Source organism: Cervus elaphus, chromosome 4, assembly GCF_910594005.1.
Source record: "Cervus elaphus chromosome 4, mCerEla1.1, whole genome shotgun sequence".
Lineage (NCBI taxonomy): Eukaryota > Metazoa > Chordata > Mammalia > Artiodactyla > Cervidae > Cervus > Cervus elaphus.
The window spans coordinates 48,117,397-48,140,765 of NC_057818.1; the positions used below are offsets into that span (position 1 = coordinate 48,117,397).

A 23,369-nucleotide genomic window follows, 5' to 3' on the forward strand; every position below is an offset into this window, starting at 1 on the left:
ATTAAACAACAACCAATATGCACACCTAAAATTCCAATTCGTTCTTCCTATTCATTCAAGAGGAAAAGACCATTAACTGATTTATATCATTAGAAACAGGATGAGCCACTGGGGAACTCTGACCTGTTTGGGTGAAATAGCTCTATATGGCTGCCCTTGCCCATGTGGGGGCTGCCCTTGACTGCTAGGTAGGAACATGGACCCCTCCTGGATGCCTGGGAACATTTAGTTAAAAACACCCATTCAAAAAAAAAAAAAAACACCCATTCATGGGGCTATTTGAGGTTAAATACTAAAGTACAGGTTCTTACCGTGTGATATTATGATATAATAAGAAAAATATTTTGCTCTTCATTCAGGTTTCTGGCACAAGAGCTTATAAAACCCTTGACTGATGTGGGTGATACCATCTTTTTGTTATTCAAGATAAGCTCCTTTCAACCATTACTTGAGTTTATGCTGGAGGGGTGACTCTTGGTGGACCCCTGAATAGCTTCAGGGTGGGCTGGTTGCCAGAGGAACCAGCCACGGGCTTAGAGGGTTGGACCTTTCAATCCCATCCCCTGACCTCTGGGAAAGGGAGAGGGGCTGCAGGTTGAGTTAATCACCAGTGGCCAGTGATTCAGTCAACCCTGCCTTCGTAACGGAATCTCCATGAAACCCTGAAAAGGAAGGTTCAGAGAGCTTCTAGGTTGATGAGTTCATCCGTGTATTGGGAAGGCACCAGACTCCAAACTCCATGGGAACAGAAACTTCTGCACTTGGGACCTCTCTGGGCTTCGTCCTGTGTATCTGACTGTTCATGTGTATCCTTTATAATAAGCCAGTAATAGGAAGTCACACTACTATATATAAAATAGATAACTAATAAGGACCGACTATATAGCACTGTGGCTCAGACAGCAAAGAATCTGCCTGCAATGCAGGAGACCTGGGTTCCATCCCTGAGTCAGGAAGGTCCCCTAGAGAAGGGAGTGGCCACCCGCTCCTGTATTCTTGCCTGGAGAATCCCATGGACAGAGGATCCTGGTGGGCAACAGTCCGTGGGGTCACAAAGAGTCGGACACGACTGAGCGACTAACACTATGCCACTGGATAGCGCAGGGAGCTCTATTCAGCACTCTCTAATAACCTAAATGGGGAAAGAATCTTTTTAAAAAGGAAGTAGTGTTTCCCTGAGTGCCGTGAGCTATTATCACACATGATGGAGCTTGAGGAAAGGCTCTTGGGAACCCCTGATCTGTAGCCAAGTCAGACAGAAGTGCGGGTAACCTGGGGACCTGCTTCTTGCTGTTGGGGTCTGAGGTGGGGATAGTCTTCTTGGACTGAGCCCTTCACCTTTGGGGTCTGCGCTAACTAGCAGGTAGTTAGTCTGAGGACTGAGCTAAATTGTAGGACATCCAGTTGAAGAGTTGCTTGGTATGGAAAACCTACACATTTGGTGTCAGAACTGTTGAGAGTACAGAACAGATCACAGTAGTGTATGGCTATGGTCAAGGCCCTGCTTCTTGTTCTTTGGGCTGATGGAGCAGAGCCTCTGCCGTGATAACTTCCTAATGAGATTTCTGAGAATCCCATCCATCTTGTTTCCTAGGGGAGCTCTAAAGCGGTCCTGTGTTTGCTCAGATTTCCAATAAAGTGGGGAAAGATATAGGAGGAAAAAAACAGACTCCTAATCTGAAATCTGCTGAGCTGTTGCTGACATTCTAGAGCTTTGTCCTTATAAATTGATTCTGAAGATACATGTGTCACTCACGTATTCACACAGCACACCCGTGGGACCTGCCGTATCTTATATCGAGAGTGGAGCGGGGAAGGTATGGGAGCCAGACTGTTGAGGTTTGCATCCCAGCTGCCCCACTTGCCAGCTTGTGACTTGGCCATGTTACCCTTGCCTCATCTGTAACATGGGCATGCTAGGGTTCCTATTTAATAGGATAATGATAACACACAAATTAATACACCCCACGAGGGTAGCGCCACATGTGATCCATCAGAACTCATAGTGTTAGCCTTATTGTTACAAACATCACCACCATATTATCCTTCCCCTCTTCCCAACCCACGTAGCAAGAACACATATGTTAGATTCCAGTCCACCACAGACTTGGAGCTGTTCAAGGCCTGAGGAGGACAAAAGATATTCAGAGGCTTAAAAATCCAGTGCACTTGGGACTTCCCTGGTAGTCCAGTGGCTAAGACTCCACCTTCCCAGTGCAGAGGGCCCAGGTTCCATCCCTGGTCAGGGAGCTAGATTCCACGTGCCACAACAAAAATCCAGCACAGACAAATCAATACATTTTTTAAAAATCCAGTGGGCTAACTCTTGTAGGTGAGTGTGTGTGCAGCCCAGACCCCAGAGAGCTCAGCCAGGGGAGGACAGAGGTGAACCCTGCCTGGGGTGTGGAAGAGCTGGCAGAAGGAAGCCATGGTGGGCCAGCAACACCGGCACTGAGGGGTGTGAATTAGGCTCCCTGGAGCGGCAGCCCTCTGCAATACCTCCTTGCAGTCGTTACCAGTGCCCTTCAGACCAGTGCTGTGTGCTCAGTTGCTCAGTCGTGTCTCTTTTCGACCACATGTACTGTAGCCCACTAGGCCCCTCTGTCCACGGCCTTTCTGAGGCAGGAATCCTGGGGTGGGTTACCATTTCCTCCTCCAGAGGATCTTCCAACTCAGGGATCAAACCCGTGTCTCCTGAGTCTCCTGCATTGGCAGGCTGGTTCTTTACCCCTGAAGCCACCAAGGACGCCCTCTTCAGACCAGTAATCGCCACCAAAGGTGATCCTCTCGGCAGCATCCAGCCCTGTGGACCCCCTGGTCCTCCCCAGACCACCTCCCCCTCCGGGCCCCCCTGCATCACACTTGCCCTCCTGTCCCTCGGCCTGAGCCCCCTGGAACTGGGGTGCTCACTCCCTCTGGCGTTTGCGGCCTCTCGAGGCTTGACATCAGACCCTCCTCTCTCTGCTGTCTGCATGTCTCCCCCTGTCTTCGGCCCTGGCTGTGTACTGGAGTCAGCTGCAGAGCTCTTAAAAGACGCTCATGCCTGGGCCCCACCGCCAGCCAGGTGATTCAGACACTCTGAGGAAGGAATGGGAACACCTGTATTTTTACAAAGCTCCCTGGGTGCCTCTAATGGACAGCTAAGGGGGAGAACCGTGGCCTCGGACAACCCCTTGTACACAGCCTCTCCCAGCTTCCCTGCCCGGACACGTCAGCCTTGCTCATCAGCCCACCTGGAACAAAACAGGCACCCTCTCTTAGTGCTGACCCCCACCAGAGGGCACCCCCTCTCTGAGCCTTCAGGGTAGGACCTCCTCCCACCCTGTCCCAGCACTGACTCCTTTATATGACTGACTACCCTTTGACGTTCCCTTGTTTTCTGTCTTTGTTTACTCATTCCTCTGGCTTCCTTCTACTGGAAGTACATTCTTAAAAGAAGGCGTGGTCCATCCTCTATCTTCAGTTCCTGCAACAGCAGCACATAATAGTAGATGCTTTAAAAAATTTATTGACTAAATTAACCGATTTGAAATATTTGTGGAATGAATGGGTTATACATGCCTAGTAAATGTTGAATGAGTGATTTTTAAATTTGCATTTGATACTGGAATATAGTTGATTAACAATGTTATGTTAGTTTCAGGTATACAGCGAAGTAATTCACTTTTACATAAATATGTGTCTATTCTTTTACAAAAGCTTTTCCCATTTAGGTTATTACAAAGTATTGATCACAGAGTTCCCTGTGCTATACAGTAGATCCTCATTGGTTATCTGTTTTAAATATAGCAGTGGGTCCATGTCAATCCCAAACTCCCTAATTCTCCCTCCTCCCCAGCTCTTCCCCCTCATAACCATAACTTCATTCTCTAAGTCTGTGAATAGGTTTCTGTTTTGTGAATAAGTTCATTTGTATCATTTTCTAGATTCCACCTCTGAGTCTTTGTCTGCCATACTTCACTCAGTATGATGATCTCCAGGTTCATCCATGTTGCTGCATTGGCCTTATTTCATTCTTTTTAGTGGCTGAGTAGTATTCCATTGTATATATTAGCATGTACCACATCCTCTTTATCCACTCTTCTGTCAATGGACATTTAGGTTGCTTCTATATCTTGGCTGTTGTAAACAGCCCTCCAGTGAACATTGGAGTGCATGTATCCTTCTGAACCATGTTTTTCTCCAGATGCATGTCCAGGAGTGGGTTAGCTGGATCATATGGTATTTCTGGTTTTTGTTTCTTAAGGAACCTCCATACTGTTCTCCATAGTGGCTGCACCAGTTTACATTCTCACCAACAGTGTAAGAGGATTCCCTTTTCTCCACAGTGAATAAGTTTTTAGTGCTTTAAGAATGTGGTAGATATTTGTTGTGTGAGTGAATGAATGAATAAGTTTTAAGAACTAGTTCTTACTGGTCAAATGAATGACTTGTATGTGCAAGAAATGACTGAATCACCAGTTGTTATAAATGTTTTGTTGTTGTTTCGTCATGTAACTAAAAATGTCTGAAGGTAGAATAGAGTTGGCTCCAGGTTCAGGCTTGATGTTGAGACTCATATAGTGACTATAAGCCCCCAGTTGGCTGTAACCTCTGCCCCTTTCACAAACGATTCTCCCCTCATGATCACAAGATGGCTGCAGTGATTCCATCCTTCACATCCTTTCCTACTTGGGGTAAGAGGATAAAGCACAATCTTCAGCCCCAGCATTTCTAGCAAAGCCATCACTGAGTCGGTGGTTCTGCTTGGGTCATGTGATTTTGTTCCTGACCTTGAGAAGAAGCCCTCCTCTAGCCCATTGGATGGAGATTAGAGGAGGCAGATTCTCAAAGGGAAATCTGGGCTGTTGTTAGAAAAAGAAGTCATGGAGCAGACTATAAATGTCTTAACACCGGAAGACTTGTGTTTTTCCCTTCTGCTCTGCCCTGTGAGGTTCTGGTAGACATTGTGGCCCTGCTCTGCAGGGCCCTTTAGAACCAAGATGCTGGGGCCATGGTGCTAGCCTGTCAGTTTGCCGTGCTAGCCACCAGGCTTTGGGGGCCTGATAAGGAAGTGTCTTCTCAGCTCCAAGTTAGTTCCCCAGCATCTCACAAATGACAGTCTGGGAGCATTTAAACAGATATACCATAAGTTGCCTGCAGACCTAACACAGTCTACCTAACAGACCGTGATGATTTCAGGGAACCAGTGTGGCCAGCCCCAGACATAAGTCCTCCCTGGCCCAAGGGCAACCAGAATAGTCACAGATCTCGCTTCACCAGCTTCTCTGGCAAATAGAGTGGCCATAGTGACCACATTCTGGTCAATGAGACATAAAAGAAAGTCTTTGGAGGTAGGGGCAGTGTTCTGGCAAACGTCCTCATTCCTGGTTAGAGCAGATAGGTAAGAAGAACGCTCTTACATCATCTTTTCTTTAGCCTTTGCCAATAGTGCGGCGAGAAGCATGACTGTAGCTGCCAGCTTGTGACCCTGAGGCCGCAGTCAAAGATGCAAGCCAGCTGCACACTGCAGGACAGTGGGGGGCGGGGGGGTAGAGAAAGCGCCTGACATCATTCACCTGGCCCAAGCCGCCTCCTTCTTCCATGAGATGATGAAATGTCTTCATTGCCCAAGACACCATTGGATGATAGCATTCAGTTCAGTTCAGTCGCTCAGTCGTGCCCGACTGTTTGCAACCCCATGAATCGCAGCACGCCAGGCCTCCCTGTCCATCACCAACTCCCGGAGTTTACTCAAACTCATGCCCATCGAGTCGGTGATGCCATCCAGCCATCTCATCTACCATTACTTGCAGCCAAATGCCTCCCACCTGACTCACCCATTGTCACTTGCTTCTCCTTGTGCCACTGCTTGGACCCCGTTTGTTCTCCTCTGCCACCCATGGCTGCCTTCTTTGCTCACAGCACCGCGTATTCGTCAGGGTCCTCAAATGCCAGCAGCAGAAGCCTGACTTAACAGTCTTGGGCAGAGGCAGATTTATCGTGCCTCATAGAATCAAAAGGGGGCCAGAGGGGCAATCGTATAAAGCAGGCAGGAGCCAAGCAGCCCTGAAAGGATCCCAGGGACTTCCCTGGTGGTCCAGTGGCAAGATTCCATACTCCCAGTGCCAGGGGCCTGGGTTTAAATTCCTGGTCAGGGAACTAGATCCCACATGCTGTAACTAAAAGATCCTGCCTGCCACAGTGAAGATTGAAGATCCTGTGTGCCACAACTAAGACTAGGCGCAGCCAAGTAAACAAGTACATATTTTTAAAAAAGAAAGAAAAGAACCCAAGCATCCCTTGCAACTCACATGCAGGAAAAGCCAGATCCATATTCCCTATCACTGCAGGACACCCTCCAGCCTTTCATGCTCTGCTGAGGTCCTGTACCCACCCCCACCCCACCCACACCCCCATCCCCGTGCACTTCTGTCATTGGGGGAGGGGGAAGAGCTCCTGCCAAAGAGATGTGAAGGAATGGTGATAATAGCAGGGACCCTGAGCTAGAGGGTATTACCCTCAGTTTACAGATTAAAACTGAGCCGTGGTTTCAGTGACTAGTCCATGGCACAGCAGTGTCTGAACCCAGGCAGGCTGGCGCTCAGGCTGTGAGCATCCCTGTCAGGGTGATCAGAGGGCTTTTAGGCAGAGGGAGCTCGACAAAGGCAGCTGGAATGGGACCCGTGTGCACTGGTCCCTGAGTCCCAGGGAGGCTGCGGGGATCACACACTCAGTCTGGGAACGTCACGGGGAGACGCAGCGGCACCTGCTCCGGGAGGGATTTGTGCAGAGAGACTGGGGCCTCAAGAACATCTGTGTGTTTTCACAGAGCAAAGCGAATTGGGGGTTTCTGACTGAGCGGGAACAAAATGCCATCAGCAAAGCCCATCTGTCAGAGGTGTTTGCATAAGCAAGTCAGGGTTGCTTCGCGGCCACTGTTTTTTTTCCCAACCAGCCCAAACGGGGCCTCTGAAGACTGATCCTCTGAACCCTGTCAGGCTGACCCCAGGACACGGCCAGGCTGCTGAGTGCTGCCGGCCTGGACCCCCAGCCTGGCCTGGGACCTGGGGCCCAGCAGAGTATGGGGCTGCCTTCAGGCCCTCATTGCGGGCAAAGCTGAAGACCAGTCACGTAAAGTCACAAACCAGCAGCCTCTGCTCGAATCCGGCCCACATGCTGACTTTGTCAGCCCTCCTGGTGATGTGTGTTGTAACACTGTTGAGAGGTATTCTGTTGACTAGGAATACAGGCAAGTAATCCAAACAGTTGCCAGTGGTGTGCAGGGAAAAATAAGGCTCCTTCCCACCCCTTCTTCAAAAACGCAGATCCTGGTGATACACGGGCTTCCCAGGTGTCACAGTGGTAAAGAATCCACCTGCCAATGCAGGAGATGCGGGTTCGATCTCTGGGTCAGGAAGATCCCCTGGAGAAGGAAATGGCAATTCACTCTAGTATGCTTGCCTGGGAAATCCCATGGACAGAGGAGCCTGGTGGGCTACAGTCCATGGGGTCACAAAGAGTCAGACATGACTGAGCATGGGGATACATAGTAGCTCACATTCTTTTGGGGAGGAAGACGGATAAATCAGAGAAATAAGTACTAAGGAAAATACAGGAAGCAGGGGAGGGAGGGGGCTGGGAGTGGAGGAAAAAGATACCCAATTTCCCTCCCCAGAGGCAATCACCATGAGCGGTTTCTTGAAAATCCTTTTAGAGGTCATCTCTGCATATTAATTTGTTGCTGTCATAGCTGCTGATTTTGTTTTTTCAAACTGGGAGATGTTGCATACAGTTCCAGACTTCCGGTTTGCCTTGAAAAACCCCATGATCAGGCATTCACATTCCTGCAAGGCTCAGTTGCAGGAGCAGAGGCCCACCTGCCTCTTCAGAAGACACTTCTGCTGGCCAGGTCACCACAGCTTCACCTGGCCTCCATCTCCTTTAACCAGCCCAGCCCTGGGGAGTTCCCGCTTTCTCGCCCCTTCTCCACCCCCTCCCCTGTGTACCTCCCTGCAGCTTCTTCAGGAATGCACTCATGCTCTTGAGGAACCAAGAAGAGGGTGCCCTTTTGCTCCACACCTCACACCTCTCCCCTCACCTCGTTCTCATTTTCTCAGAGGTTACAGGCTCCCCTTAGGAGGGTTCCCAGGTGGCGCAGTGGTAAAGAACCCGCCAGTCAATGCAGGCTCGATCCCTGGGTTGGGAGGATCCCCTGGAGGAGGGCATGACAACCCACTCTAGTAGTCTTGCCTGGAGAATTCCATGTACAGAGGAGCCTGGCGGACTGCAGAGTGCAAGAGTCGGACACGACTGGAGTGACTTAGCACACATAGGCTTTCCTCACTGTTTTGCTCCGTGAATCTGCTTCATGCTTCCTGCTCACTCCCTCTCTGCCAGCTAACTCCATCCCTCTGGGCAGGAGTTGTGAAATGCTTCCTGCACGTGTGTGTGCATGTGAGCACACACACTCTCACACAGGAGGCCTTCAACTTCCTCACTCGGAAAGCACGCACAGTCACCGACCACAGTGGCTGTGTCCAGCTCCACATTCTCAGGGACAGAAAAGCTGCGATCCCCTTGAGTCAGATGCTGACCCAGCACTCTGCCACCTGTAGAGAGTCAGTTCAGTTGGCAGGAAGAAAGAGCACAGCTGCTGGGCCAAGCAGCAGGTTTTGCCACAGGCCGTGATCCACTTTCCCTTTCCTTCCCCACTGAGGGTTTCATCTTCCAGAAGCTCAAGGTGGAGACAAACAGAAGTGATCCTGCAGAGGACTTTATGTTGCTGGGCAGAAGAAGGATGAATTTCCCTTCCCCAGAGGTCTGCAAGTCAGGATGCACATACACATCAAGTTAGATAGAAGCTCTCTGTTCGCTCATTCGTACACTAAAAGAGTGAACGAGGGTCCCAGACACCGTTCTGGGAACTGGGACTACATCAGTGAACAACAGAGACACCCCTGCCATTCTGGAACGGATCATATAGTGGTGGAGATGGTCAGTAAATAGATAATGAGCAAAGTAATTTCAGTTAGTGGTAACTGCCAAGGAAAAAGAAGAAAGGGTGACAGAGAAAAGCTTTGAGGGTGGTTTTGGAAGGCTTCATTAAAGAGTGAATGTCAAGTGAGGGAACCGGCCTGGTGAAAAACCGAAGAAGGATTCCCCATGTATCCCGGATGGGGCTGGATGTGTTAGAAAAACAGACAAGAAGACCAGTGTGATGGGATCTTAGGGCTAGGGAGAGGCATCAGAGAGACTGGCCAGTCCTGTGGGACTGGTGAGCCAGCAGGAGCAATTTAGATTTTATTCTAATAAATTAGAAGCTACTGGGGAGATCTCAGTGAAGTAGTGATGGGAATTGATCTACTGGCTCTCAGACTATCTAGTAATCACGTAGATTTCCAGAGACAGTCCCTCCAAAAAATCCACCAGTGCTCATGGTGATTCCTCCATCTTTTTCAGTTCCTTTCTGGTGGGTGAATGGTCAGGTGGACTGGAGAACAGGCAGACAACAGTGCAGCCTCTGCATACAGCCACCAGTAGACAGGACTCATGGTGGGGAGCGGGGGGCACAGGGGAACATGTTCGGACACTGCAGAGAATAGCCAGCGGATCCTGAAAGTGGGAAACTCTGTGAGACAAGTGACCCTATTCCTTCCAGAAGTAAATATCATCAAGATGGGGAGGGGGAGGTGTAGACTAGCAGAGACCTGAGAAATATAATCTGCCAGAGCAGAGCAAAGATATTGTTTGGATCCTGATTTGAGCAAACCACCTCTCAAAAGACAGTTCTGAGACGATGGGGGGAAAATGTAATTCTGTTGGGGTATTACCTGACCTTAAAGAATTCTTATGTATCTAGATGGGTGTGACAAAGATGAAAGTGAAAAAGTGAAAGTGTTAGTCACTCAGTCATGTACAGCTCTTTTGCAGCCCTATGGACTGTAGCCTGCCAGGCTCCTCTGTCTATTGGATTTCACAGGCAAGAGTATTGGAGTGGGTAGCCATTCCCTTCTCCAGGGGATCTTCCCAACCCAGGGATCAAACCCAGTTCTCCTGCATTGAAGACAGATTCTTTACCATCTGAGCTACCAGAGAAGCCCCTATGATAAAGGTATCATGGTTATTTTTTTTGAAGGCCTTATCACCTAGAGATACAAGCTAAAGTATTTATAGGTGACATGGCCTGATGTCTGGGATTTACTCTAAAATATCCTGTCAAAGGGCTTCCCTGGTGGCTCAGTGGTAAAGAATTCACCTGCCAATGCAGGAGACTCAGGTTCAATCCCTGGGTTGGGAAGATCCCCTGGAAGCAAATGGCAACCCAATCCAGTATTGTTGACTGGGAAATACCATGGACAGAGGAGCCTGGCGGGCTACAGTCAATGGGGCCGCAAAGAGCCGGACACAATTGAGAGACTGAACAATAGCAGTCCTGTCAAAAACAACGTGGAGGAGTGGGGGAACAGATGCAAGGAATGAGAAATAGTTAATGGTGTTGAAGCTGGTGGGGTGGGTCATCGTGCTCTTCTCTCTGCTTCTGGGTACGTTTGACAATGTCCATAATAAAAATTGTTTTTGTTTTTTAACAAGTAAAGTTGAAAAAATAAGTCATTCTGTGGCAGCAGTAACCTCACATCTCACTTCCGTCTTTTTTCCCTTTTCAGCATGGCAGGGAAGGCCCCCCTGCAGCCCGCCGGCCCTCACACATAACTGCTGCTCCCTCTGCCCTGCTGACCCACTCAAGTCTGGAGGCCCCGGGACAGCGCCTGCCTCGAGAGGTTGTCCAGGCACTGCTGTCCACAGCGATGGTGGAGAATTGGACTCCACAGGCTCACAACCTTCCCGTCAGGCTTCAGGGGCCAGCAGCCTTCATCCTAGGACTGGTGGCCCTGAACAATGGCTGAGGGCCAGGGGACCCCATAAAGTTAGTCTACAGCTTTCAGGGGCCAGCAGCACTCCAGTGCCCGTGGACTATGACCACCTATCGGCCCATCCCCAGTGATGGTGTGGACCTGGCAGCCGCCTGCGGGGCCAGGGCGGCCGATGTCCTGCCCGGGCCGCACACCGGGGACTACGCTCCCTTGGGATTCTGGGTGCAGAACGGCAGCGTGCCCCAGCCCGTGGGCGAGAGCACGGTCAGCGCCGCCACCCGCCCCAGCCCCACCACCCCCGCCATGCCCAAGATGGGCGTGCGCGCCCGGGTGGCCGACTGGCCGCCCAAGCGGGAGGCCCTGAGAGAACAGAACAACCCCAGCCCCTCCCTGGACGCAGATGGCACGAAGGCCACGAAGGCGGCCCATGCCATGAGGAGCGTACAACAGAACGGACAGCCCCCCGCCGGTACCCCTACCCCGGCTTCCTCAGGGTCCAAAGCCTTGCACCGACTCGCCAGGAGGCGGTCTAAGGATGTGGAGTTCCAGGATGGGTGGCCCCGGTCCCCCGGCCGGGCCTTCCTCCCGCTGCGGAACCGCAGCAGCAGCGAGATCACCCTCAGCGAGTGCGACGTGGAGGACACTGCGGAGCCCCGGGCGGCCCGCCACACGGGGGCGCTGCCGCTCTTCCGCGAGTACGGAAGCACGTCCTCCATCGACGTGCAGGGCGTGCCCGAGCAGAGCTTCTTCGACATCCTCAACGAGTTCCGCAGCGAGCAGCCTGAGGCCCGGGGCACGCCGAGCCTCACCGAGCTCCTGCGGGCCGATCCCGGTCCCCACGTCTCGGGGGGCGGCGGCGGCGCAGCCAAGGGGGAGGCCCGCAACGGGCAGCCCGCCAAGGACAGCCTGCTGCCGCTGCAGCCCCTGAAGGAGAAGGAGAAGGCCCGTAAGAAGCCCGCGCGGGGCCTGGGCGGCGGGGACCAGGTGGACTCGTCCATCTTCCGGAAGCTGCGGAGCAGCAGAGCCGACGGCGAAGCGGCCCGGTGCTCCGGGGAGGCCGAGGACGGCCGGAGCCCCCCGGAGGCCAGCCGACCGTGGGTCTGCCAGAAGAGCTTCGCCCATTTCGACGTGCAGAGCATGCTGTTCGACCTCAACGAGGCGGCGGCCAACCGGGCGTCCACGGCCCAGCGGCGGAACACGACCACCGGGGCCTCGGCCGCCTCGGCCATGGCGTCCCTGACGGCATCGCGGGCCCACAGCCTTGGTGGCCTGGACCCCGCCTTCACCAGCACGGAGGACCTGAACTGCAAGGAGAACCTGGAGCAAGACCTGGGCGACGACACCAGCAACGACCTGCTACTCAGCTGCCCGCACTTCCGCAATGAGATCGGTGGCGAGTGCGAGCGCAACGTGAGCTTTTCGCGGGCGGCCGCCGGCTCCCCAGGTGGAGGCGGGGGCAGCGGCGAGGTCCGCCCGCCAGAGCCCACCCTGAGCGCCTACCGCACCAACGCCAGCATTTCGGTGCTGGAGGTGCCCAAGGAGCAGCAGAGGACGCAGAGTCGCCCGCGGCAGTACAGCATCGAGCACGTGGACCTGGGCGCCCGCTACTACCAGGACTACTTCGTGGGCAAAGGTGACGTGGGGGGGCGGGCAGGCGGGCGGGTGGGTTGGTGGAGAACTGCTTGTTTCTGAGACGCTCACTGCTCATTCATTCTCTGTATGCGTCCTGCCCCTGGCAGGGAGGATGCAGAAAGAGGCAAGACCTACAGAGAGGGACTGGGGGGATGCAGTGAGCCCCGCCTCATGACACATGCTTCACACTTTGAGCTGTAGGAGACAATAGGTAGACATTAGTTCAGCAAGTATGTGCTGCGTTCAACTACGTGTCAGGCACTTTCTAGAGCCAAGGTGTACAATATTGACCAGCTTAAAGCAAAAACCTTGTCTTCCTAGAATACAGTGTCTTAGTGGGGTAAGACAAGCAATTATACTAAATAAATATATAAAGTAGATAAGGGGTCATCAGTTGGGAAGTGCAGTAGAGAAAAGTAAAACAGAGAGGTGGGGAAACTGTCAGTATTGGGGGGTGCGTTTTCAATAAGGAATGGTCAGGGAGGACTTTCTAGGTGGGTCCTCTTTGAGTACTGGGCTGAAGAAGGTGAGAGAGGGAACCTTGTGGAGATTGGAGATGCTGTTCCTAGCACGGGAAACAAGTACAAAAGTCCTGGAACATTGGGGGAAGAGGATGGAGGCCAGTGTTGCTGGGACAGAGTGTGTGATGGAGGGTGAAAGGAGACAAGATCACATGGGATTTTGTGAGCCAAATCCTCACAAAAGTGAGGACTCTTCACTTTTACACTGAGTGAAATGGAGCCACAGGAAGATTCTGAGCAGGAGAGGGCCTTGATCTGACTCAGGTGTTAATAGCTTCCCTCTGGGGAAGGAAGCTGTAGGGGCAGAGGAGCAGGGAGACCCAGGAGGAGTCTCCTGCAATAGTCCAGGCCGGAGATGGTGATGGGCAGGTCTAGGATGGGAGCCCAGGAGTGAAGAGGAAGCAGGCAGGTTCTGGATCCCCTCGGAAGGTGGAGCTGCTGATGTTTGGAGGGTGTTAACATGGGGATCACACATGGTTAAACTCACTGATGCTGATGAGGCAATCCTCAGACGATTTGTGCAAAGATCGCAAATCCAGGCAGCCAGAGAGGCCAGGCAGGAGACAATAGAGGGAGGCAGGCCAGGCAGGGGCTGTGCAGAGGGGAACTCCTATTCACTGTTGTCATCCAGGAAGTGTAGACAAACCCAATGTTTCCATCCTTTCTATAATTAGATAATTATAGAATATAATTATCTAGATAATTCTAGATTCTCCTGAAATTCAGATTTTTTGAATATGGATTCTCCTATGTCAATTCAAAATTGCTTGTAATTGCCAGTAACAGGCTTAAACAACATAATTTATTTTTCTCCGCATAAAAAAGTCTAGAGATGTGCACCTCAGGTATGGTTACTCCTCAGCATCAATGGAATGCCAGCCTTAGTGCATTAGCCTCCAAGCCCTCAGAGTGATCTCCTGATGGCTGCCTGAGTTCCAGCCATCATATACATGTTTCCAGGCAAAGAGAAGGAGGAAAGGATTCAGACAGAATAACAGATTTCCTGTCAAGTCAGCACCCCTCCCCTACCTTTTTATTAAGTCAGCCCCTTTTAAGAAGAGCATTCTCAGAAGTCCTAGCCAACTGCTTCTGTTTATTGGCCACTCCAGTCTGCAAGGCAAGCTGGGAAATGTTGGTAAGACATAGCCTCTCTCTTTTCTTCCTCCGAGAACAGAGAGTTTCTCTTAAGAAGAAGGGAAGAATAGGTAATGAATAGGCAGCTAGTACTCCACAGCAACTAATTTAAAACTTTTTGTAAAGCAGTATCCTAGTCAAACGCAACTAATGTCATCCCTCTGGGTCATCCCTCTGTCTAGAGTACAGTCTCTGGCGCTCCACCAGTGTTGGAGTCAGAAAGCCTTGGGCTTGGGATGTATGTTTCATAGCTTATTAGCTACGTGACACATTTTACCCCTTGGACTCTCTGTCCTCGTGTGAGGAACAGAGATGATTGTAGCAGCATCATGTGCCCAGAAAAAAAGTGACACAGAGATTGGAAATTAAAGGATGAAAAAAAAAAGTTCAGACAGTGCTAATCAAGAGAAAGCTGGTGAGGCAACATCAGTATCACACGAAACAGACTTCAAGGCTAACAGCATTTGTTAGAAGAACCAAAAGGACCATTTCATGTAGATTTTTTAAAAATTTACCAAGAAACTCTGATAGTTGTGTACCTGGTAACCTGGTTGAGGGGTGTATAAATAAAAAACTAATACGGCTACAGGAAGACATGAACAAACCCACAACCCATGGGAGAGGTTGGCAGGGTCTCTGTTTGAAATGTATAAACCTAGTGGCCAGAATATTCTGCTGAGGGGACTTGAAAAATCTGGTTTTGCATTTATATTATATTAATTTTCTACCTAACCAGCAGAGAACACATTGTTTTCATTTAACACATAGAAATACCTACACAGAAGGACTGTGGTAAGGATCAAAGAAGACTGTACATCAAAACAGTCAGTTCTTCATCAGGCAGGTAGTAAGTACTTATCATGGAGCTTTCAAAAGGAGCTGTTTTCTTTCAAAAAATAATTTCTTTGTAGCTCTGGAAGCTCAGAAATGTTAGTCATTGGTCAGTGTCTATTGAGTGCTTAGTCTATTCTAGGACCTCAAGGGTACTGGGTATGCATTGGTGGAGAGCAGAATAGCCCCTGCCAATGTTTTGGGGATAGATTGATATCTGTGGAGCACATTTATTCTGTTCTCTGACCAGTTGGGGAGATTGTCTAACCCACTGCAGGTGCTGTTCTGATTGGGACCATTAATTAACGTTATTTGAGCTTTAGATAAGCCTTTAATTCACCAAGAGCATCTCATGAGACTAGGAACCCTCTTTTAAACATGGAAAGCACTGGAGTGGGAAGAAATTTCTTGCAGTGTGTAGATGCCGGCTTCATGAACTGAAGCTGAGACAGACTGCTGGTGGGCATGCCACCAGAAGCAAGAGATACTTGGGTTAGACACAGGAAGAACTGTTTGCCTGGAAAGATTGTAAGACAGCAGCTTTTTTTTTTTTAAAAGCAAAGACAGCTGTCATTTCGGAGAGAGAACAAATGACTTCCTCCATGACTCGTTAAAGCTCAGTCACCATAAGGAAAAAAAAAGAGTAGTGTTGAAGTTTCCTCCATCTATGGGAGCATGGCTAGATACAGGTGATGCTTAGGGACTTGAATTATGGTCCTGTTCTGTGATGAACATCATGCCCTGAGGGTAGTAATAGCCAACACATCTCACTTGCTCCCTCTGTGCCTGGCTCTGTGCTCCACACGTACTAACCTATTTAATCCTCACAGTCATGGTGAGATGTGGATCCATCCTTCCTGATCCCATTATATTAATGAGAATGCTGTCAAGTGACGTGGGCCACATCTGATGAGTCCAGGGCCCAGATTTCAGCCAAGCAGAAGACACTTTAGACTACAATCTTACTTTTTTTTTAAGACTAGAATCTTAACAGCTTCACGAGGGCTAATTGGCAGCTAAGCTGCTGAACATTTGCAAATACGAGATAATCACAATGAGAGGCTAAGTTTATTACAAGGCAGGCACCACACTAAGCTTTTTTTTATTTGTAGCTTCAATTCACTCTCACATCACCTCTTATGAATTTCGGGTATCCGGTAGCACTAGGGCCCACTTTATCCTAGATGAGAGCATGGAGACTCAGGAAACTTCTGTGACTGGCAGGAAGGTGCAGTAAGATGGGCTTGACCTCTCATGGTCTCTCCATCGAGTGTGGCTGCGACCAGGCTTTGTGTGATCAAGACCCCACAGGGCACACAAGAGCCTTCCCCGGCTGTCCCCTCGGCAAGCCTGTCGTGGGACGTCACCCCTCCTTCCCAGAGAACTGACTCTGAACTCCCTTGCTCTTCCTTCTCAGAGCACGCCAATTACTTCGGGGTGGATGAGAAGCTGGGGCCAGTGGCCGTGAGCATCAAGCGAGAGAAGCTGGAGGACCACAAGGACCACGGGCCTCAGTACCAGTACAGGATCATCTTCCGGACCCGAGAGGTAGGTCTCGTCACTCATGTTACTATGACATACGTCACAGCCACTCATATCGCTGAGCCCTTATCGGTGCCTGGTTCTGTGAGCAAGCGCTTCCCCTGCTCCAACTTCTTCAATCCTTCCCACAGCCTCACAAGAGCCATCCCATTAGTCTCCCCATTTTACAGACAAGAAGACTAAGGCTCTGAGACATGTTTGAATCAGTGGCCAAGATTAGAATCCAGTGGGTCTGACCGCAGAGCCCCAGATTCTGACATTTGCAAAAGGTTGAAGGTAGTGAGCATAAAAAATAAAGGGAGAACCGTAGGCAATTCTTTCAGGATTGTGAGGTGTCCTGCAGAGTGGAAAGGTGAATGAAGGCCGCAGGTCTCAGGCAGGGCAGGAATTGAGGACTCGTAGGAGCAGGCACTGCTGTTGATGGGCTCAAAACATCCCAGCCCTGCCCCTTCCATTCAGAATAGAGGAGCCCCTTGTCCTGGCTTGGTCCGAGTCTTCCCCTGGAATAAAGGTCAGCTGTGGCTAAGGAACGAGGCCTGTTCGGGGCACCCTATGTGATTAGGTCTCTAAGTTTTAAATGGCAGATAATCTACTTCTATCTGGGGTTTTTTGTTTGTTTGTTTTTATTAGTTTGGCTCCTATAGACAGAGGAGCCTGCCAGGCTCGTTGCAGCTTGCGAGATCTTTACTTGTGGCATGCGAACTCTTAGTTACAGCATGTGGGATCTGATTCCCTAACCAGGAATGAAACCCAGGCCCCCAGCATTAGGAGGGCTGAGTCTTAGCCAGTGGACCACCAGGGAAGTCCCAGTTTCTGCCCACTTTAAGCCAGGAGTAGAATTCATTGGCTCATGAAACTGCAAGTCCAGGGGTAGGACTGGCTTCAGGCATAGCTGGATCCAGGCACTCAAATGATGTCACCAGAGCTCTGTCTTCCTATCTCTTCCACCAGCTGGCTCTGCCACTTTTTGCGTTGTGGGTTGTCATTCTCTTCTGCGACTAACAAGCTCTCTCCATGTCATGGGAAAACAGACCAGCTGCTCAAGTCTTCTACATCTTTATACTTTCTCCTCCACATTCTTACCTGCTGGAGCTCTGGGAAGGACTCTGATTGGCTCTGCACGGATCACAAGCCCATGCCCCAGGCCAGTCACTGTCACCAGGGATGGTAGAGAAATGCTCCACCCTGGGTCCCGGGGCAGGCAGGGCACTATGACTGATGGTTCTGTCAGAGCCACCTGGCGGTGCTCGAGAGGCAGTTCCTCAGCAAAAGGAGAGGGAGCTAGGCCAGCAGAAACGATGGAGACTTCCAAAAGACCCAAAGGAAGACTTTCCAGAAAAGAGGCAGTCATCAGCTGGGCTTCCCAGGTGGCGCTAATGGTAAAGAATCTGCCTGCCTGTGCAGGAGACATGAGAGATGCAGATTCAATCCCTTGAGTCTGGAAGATCCCCCGGAGGAAGGCGTGGCAGCCCACTCCAGTATTCTTGCGTGGAGAATCCCATAGACAGAGGAGCCTGACGGGCTCCAGTCCACGGGGTTGCAAAGAGTCAGACATGACTGAAGCGCACGCACATCAGCTGGGCAGACCCCCAAAGTTGATCTCCCTCCCCACATGCATTATCCCATCCCCCTTGCTCCTGGCAGACATGGGGACCAGCAGGCAGCCACTGCCAGGGAGCTTGGCTGTGGGGCCGGCCAAACCTGGACCTCATCCAGACGGCAGATGCTGCACCGAGGGCCTCGGCCCCATCCCCTCACGAAGACCTTCCCACTGAGGGGGAACGAGAGGACACAGAGGCTTTGTGGCAACGCGGGGGAGGCAGCCCCCAAAACTTGGTGTCCATCCCGCAGGTGGTCACCTTCCCCTCTGTCTCCCTAGCACCGCCCCCCACCCTGCCTTTCTGGCCAGATGAGCGCCCGGGCAGAATGTGAGATGACAGCTCACCCTGCTTCAGAGTGGTGTTTGACATATGGGGAGTGGCCAGGTGAAGTGACAGCGGCAATCATATACTAATAAATAATATTGCAGCTGCTCTTATGTTGCAGGTTCACGTCACACTGCGTGTCAGGCATTTTCTATACCTGTTATGTACATTCACTCACTTAAATGTCATGACAGTTCTACAGTGAAGGCACTGTAATCCTCCTCATTGTAGTGATGAGACAGGCACAGTCAGGGTAGGGGACTTGCCCAGAGCACCCTCAGTGGGTGGCTCAGGCCCCAGCCACCCCTCGGCCGCCTCTGGGGTTCCTCTGACTCAGCTCAGGCAGTATGTACATCGGACCCATTCATGAGTTATGAACTCCGTTTCATGCCAGTGTTTTATTGTGTTTGTCTTTTTTTTTTTTTTTTTTTTTTCATGAAGACAGAACATGTAGAATGATTTTTTTTTTTTAATGTACTGGACTTTGCTTTTTTTGTTTGTTCTTTTGTTTTTTGGGGATTTTTTGGCCATGCTCTGTGGCTTGCAGGATCTTAGTTCTCTGACCAGGGATCGAACCCAGGCCTCGGTAGTGAGAGCACAGAGTCCTAACCACTGGACCACCAGGGACTTCCCCCAGAGTTTGTTGTTCACACTGAGACTCGTGGAGATGCTCGGTCAGGGTGTAATATTTTTCTGTGGTTCCTATTCAGTAGGTTTGAAACTGACTTGGTGCCTTTACTGGATTATGCCTACTTCCACACACTTCCCACCCCCAAGTGCCCATGAAAACTAGCCTCTGAGCCACCCCAGGCTGGACATAGGGTCCTTGGAACTCAGGGACACAGGTGTGGAGTTCCTCCACTCAACAGAGATTCACTCAGCACCACCAGCAGCCAGCCCTGCACTGGGCACTGAGGAACCTGCAGTAAATGCAGCAGAGATGCTCGTGGGACCGTGGGGAGGGCAGACAATACATAGATAGCCTAGTAAATTATACACTGTGGTGTATGATGACAAGGTGGAACAGAAAGCAAGGAAGAGATAAGTGTGGGCGTGGTAAGATTTTTAGACAAGATAGTCAAGGGCGGTGTCACTCAGAACATTTGAGTAAAAGGCCTAAAGATGATGAGAGAAGGAGCCATGGGGACATGTGAAGAATGCTCCAGGTGGAGGAAGCAACCTGTGCAAAGGTCCTGAGGCAGGAAAGTGCCTGGTGCAGTCACTTAGTGGTTGTGAAACCTTGGACAATTTCTCTCAGAGCTTCCGTTCCCCCCGTGGGATCCCAGTCTCTCAGGACTGTGGCGTAGGCTTGGTGAGGTTGCCCGTATAAAGTAGGCAGTGCTGGGCCTGGCCCTTGGGGAGAGCCCACAGTTAGCCTTTGGCAGGGGTCTCAGTTTCCCATCCCTTTGTCACATTCCAGTCAGCCCTGTTAATTTTGGCCCAGCGTGAGGTTCACAGCCACAGATGGGCCTTCCTCTGACCTCACACATGTGCAGGCCACATGGGTATTCAGTCCTGGGCCCAGCCCCTCACAGAGCTGCCTGTTGGACACCCAGGCCTGAGGACCTTGTCATCTGGAGGAAGGGGCAGAGGCCAGCAAGGTTTGGCTTGCTCCTTCCAAAGGCCCTTCCTGGGACTTACCTGGTGGTCCACTGGCAAAGACTCCACACTCCCAATGCAGGGAGCCTGGGTTCGATTCCTGGTCAGGGAACTAGATCCCACATGCCACAACTAAGTGCCAACACAGCCAAGTAAATGTATTTTTTAATTAAAAAAAACAAGCAAAGGCCCTTCCTGCCGTGGCAGCAAAGGAGTCACATAACCCAAAAGTAGTAAGGACAATAGTAATAAGAATAGTTAACACTTGCAGTGCATATTCCTGACATGTGCTGTTCCAAGTGTTTTATATTCATTGAGCTTTCACATCCTCTCAGTAGCCCCTTGATGTGGGTTCCATGATCCCCATTCTACAGATGAGGATTTTCAAGGTCTAGGGAGACAATCACTTGTCAGGGTCCACAGTGGCAGAGCCAGGATAGGAACCCAGACTGCCTGCGTCTCCAGTCCATGCTGTTAACCTCTAACCACTCACCACTCGCTGTGGGGCTGAGTTTGAACCCTGGCCCTGTGAACAGACAGCGTGGGGTTCGGTTGAGCTCTGCCACTCACCAGCCTCGTGACCTTAGGCAGACAGCTTTACCCCTGGACGCCTCCATTTCTTCATCTGTAAAATAGACCTGTACTGTCTGTGCTGTCTCCAGGAAAGGTGGGAAGGTTCCCCTGGACCCACACATGGGAGCTGGTAACACACGGCTGCAGGGTAGCGAGTGCTCTGAGCAGAAGGTTCTGCGATGACGCTGAGGTTGTGGCTGTCCCTCTTTCCCGAGAGGTCAGAGGGCCATGCTGGGGAGTGAAGGTCAAGCTCACAGACAGAGTTCTTTCTGTCCTTCTCCTGTCACGCACTTGTGTCTCGGGGGCCAGAGCGAGGGGCCCAGGCTGTTTTCCAAGCCAGCTGGCTGGCCCACCCCAGATGGCCGCCCCCGGCCACCAGGGAGACAGAGTGGGCCCACGTCTCCCAGCAGATGGGACAGGAGCGTTGGCAGTGCCAATCTTCCCGCCAGGGCGGGAACAGACTGGAGCTGGGCTTCGGCACCACACACCAGAATGTCAGCCTCACCCACCCTGAGCTTGGACAGGACAAGCTCCAGGTCCAGGCCAGGGCCGCCCTGCCCTGAGCCCCTGGCTGGCAGGACACAGGGACTGCCAGTCGCCAGGGGCCCCCGGGCCAGTGGGTTCCCTTTGGCTCCCAAACACGAGTTTTTGGCAGCCTTAGTTTGGTTAGGGTTAGAGGTTTGGATTCTTTTTCTTTCTTTATTGAAAAAAGTAGCAGTCACTCATTAAGTATTTAAACATATACACAGTAGAAAAGGAAGAATCTTGTATTAAGTGCAGAAAGTAAGGGTAGTAGTGAACCTCATTTGGGACCTCACTTGTGTTCAGCGGGTACCTCTGTTGCTGTGATGTAATCTCCAGAACATACTGTTAAGTGAGGGGAAAAACCAAACTGTAGCTTCCTAATAAGGTTAAATTTTCTTTACGTTTTTAACGACACATATGGGTTTGTGTAAATACATTTGTGTACTGTGACAACGACTGACATATTGAGCACTCAGTTTGTGTAGATAGAGTGGTAATAAGCACTGTGTAAATTTTTCTTATTGAATTTTTTATTTTGACTGTGCTGGGTCTTCACTGGTGCTTTCAGGCTTTCTCTAGTTGTGGGAGTCAGGGCTGCTATGCATTGTGGTGCACGGGCTTCTCATTGTGGTGGCTTCTCTTGTTGCGGTTCCCAGGCTCTAGAGCTCAGTATTTGTGGCACACGGGCTTAGTTGGTCCGAGGCATGTGGGATCCTCTCGGATCAGAGATTGAACCCACGTCTGCATTGGCAGGCGAATTCTTTACCCCTGAGCCATCAAGGACGCCCTTTGTATTGAATCTTTACAACCTTTTATGGCAGGAACTGTTTTTCTCCATCTTATAGACAAAAGGCATGGAGAAATTCAGCAACTTGCCAGAGTCACACAGCTAGAAAAGGATTTGAACTGAGGCAGACTGACTCCCAAGGGACCTCCCAGGAAGACCTCTGGGAGAGTGGACCAGTACGGAGGAAGGCAGGGGCGCATCTGAGTCGGGGGCTGGTGAAGAACAGCCTGCACGGGTGGGGACCTCCTTGCTGGCGTGGCCTTGAGGCCCTTTCACAGCTCAGTGAGATGATTCAGGCCGAGCGGCGAGTGTAGATTTTATTGGGAGAGAGATGGACTGCTGTCAGCGGCTTCTGCACAGAGGAGAGACATGATCTGACTCAAGCTGCTGCGGGAGGAACGGACTGGAGTCAGGTGGTGGCAGGGCGGGCGCAGGGAGACCAGAAGGCTGCTGTCACAATCCAGGTAGGACAGGACCAGGTGGAGGGCGGAGGTGGCCGCACGTTGCAGCCTGCCAGTGCCCTACTTATTATCCCTAGCAGAGAAGTACAATCTGGGAGCTTTTCAACGTGGCTTTTGGTCAAGTCTTCAGAGCCAGAAATGTGACGGTAGGCCACCTGTCTCCAGTGCGGAAGAAAACGAGGACTTCTGGGCCACACTCTCTTGTCTCCAGCAGAGGGCGCTGTGGGACAGTGTCCGCAGGATTCAAAGGCACTGATCCTGTGGGTCTGTGAGTGGAAATTCACAATCCCAGGGCCACCCAGATTGACAGAGCAAAGCATCCATATCATGGCTTTTCATGATCTATTTCAAGACTATCCTGCCTATGATAAGAGAGCTGTTTGTTTATAATTGAGAACTCCCAACCATGAGATCATCTCCTTTCCATGCCTGTTGCCCAGGTCCTGTTTGGCAAGGGCAGGCTGTGTGTTTAGAGGCAATGTTGTGACATGTTCTTTTTGCTGTCTCTTGCGTCTGTTGACTTAGGATGAGCGTGTTTTTCCAGTTAACACTAAGCCATCTCAGTCTTTTAAACTGTAGCCCCACGTGTGTTTCAGGTGCTCACAGCAGTCCCCTCGGGGGAGGATTTTTTTCCCTGTCCTGCTGTAGACCAGGGAGTCATCTTGCAGTGACGCTGGAGCTGCGGTGCCTCACCCAGGACATGGCGTAGCCTGGCAGCCAGCAGTGCTCTGTGGATGGGAGCCTGAGCTAGAGTCAGTGAGGACGCGCAGCAGGGGCTCTCAGACAGGGCTGGCGGGTGTAAATGGGCACAGCCACTTGGAAAACTGCTTGGCAGTTCCATAAAAGTGAAAATTAACATGCCTGGTGACTCAGCAATTCCTCTCCTGGGTATAAACCCAGACGCAAATGTGTTCATGTGCTCTGAGAGGTGCTTCCATGAATGTTCCTAACAACACTGTTTGCAGTTGTCAAACACTGGAAGCAGC

The 23,369-nt window shown here is 51.0% G+C and overlaps 1 protein-coding gene across 6 annotated transcripts in view; it reads left to right on the forward strand.

Annotated features, from left to right (window-relative positions):
• The window catches only part of SIPA1L3 (signal induced proliferation associated 1 like 3), a 254,870-nt gene that overhangs the window by 135,985 nt on the left and 95,516 nt on the right, over positions 1-23,369 (forward strand). For all 6 annotated transcript variants that reach the window (XM_043894518.1, XM_043894527.1, XM_043894536.1 and 3 more), the window contains 2 exons: positions 10,647-12,486; positions 16,389-16,519. In XM_043894518.1, the coding sequence (XP_043750453.1) occupies positions 10,956-12,486; positions 16,389-16,519 (1,662 nt within the window). In that variant the 5' untranslated portion in view covers positions 10,647-10,955. The remainder of the gene's footprint in view (positions 1-10,646; positions 12,487-16,388; positions 16,520-23,369) is intronic.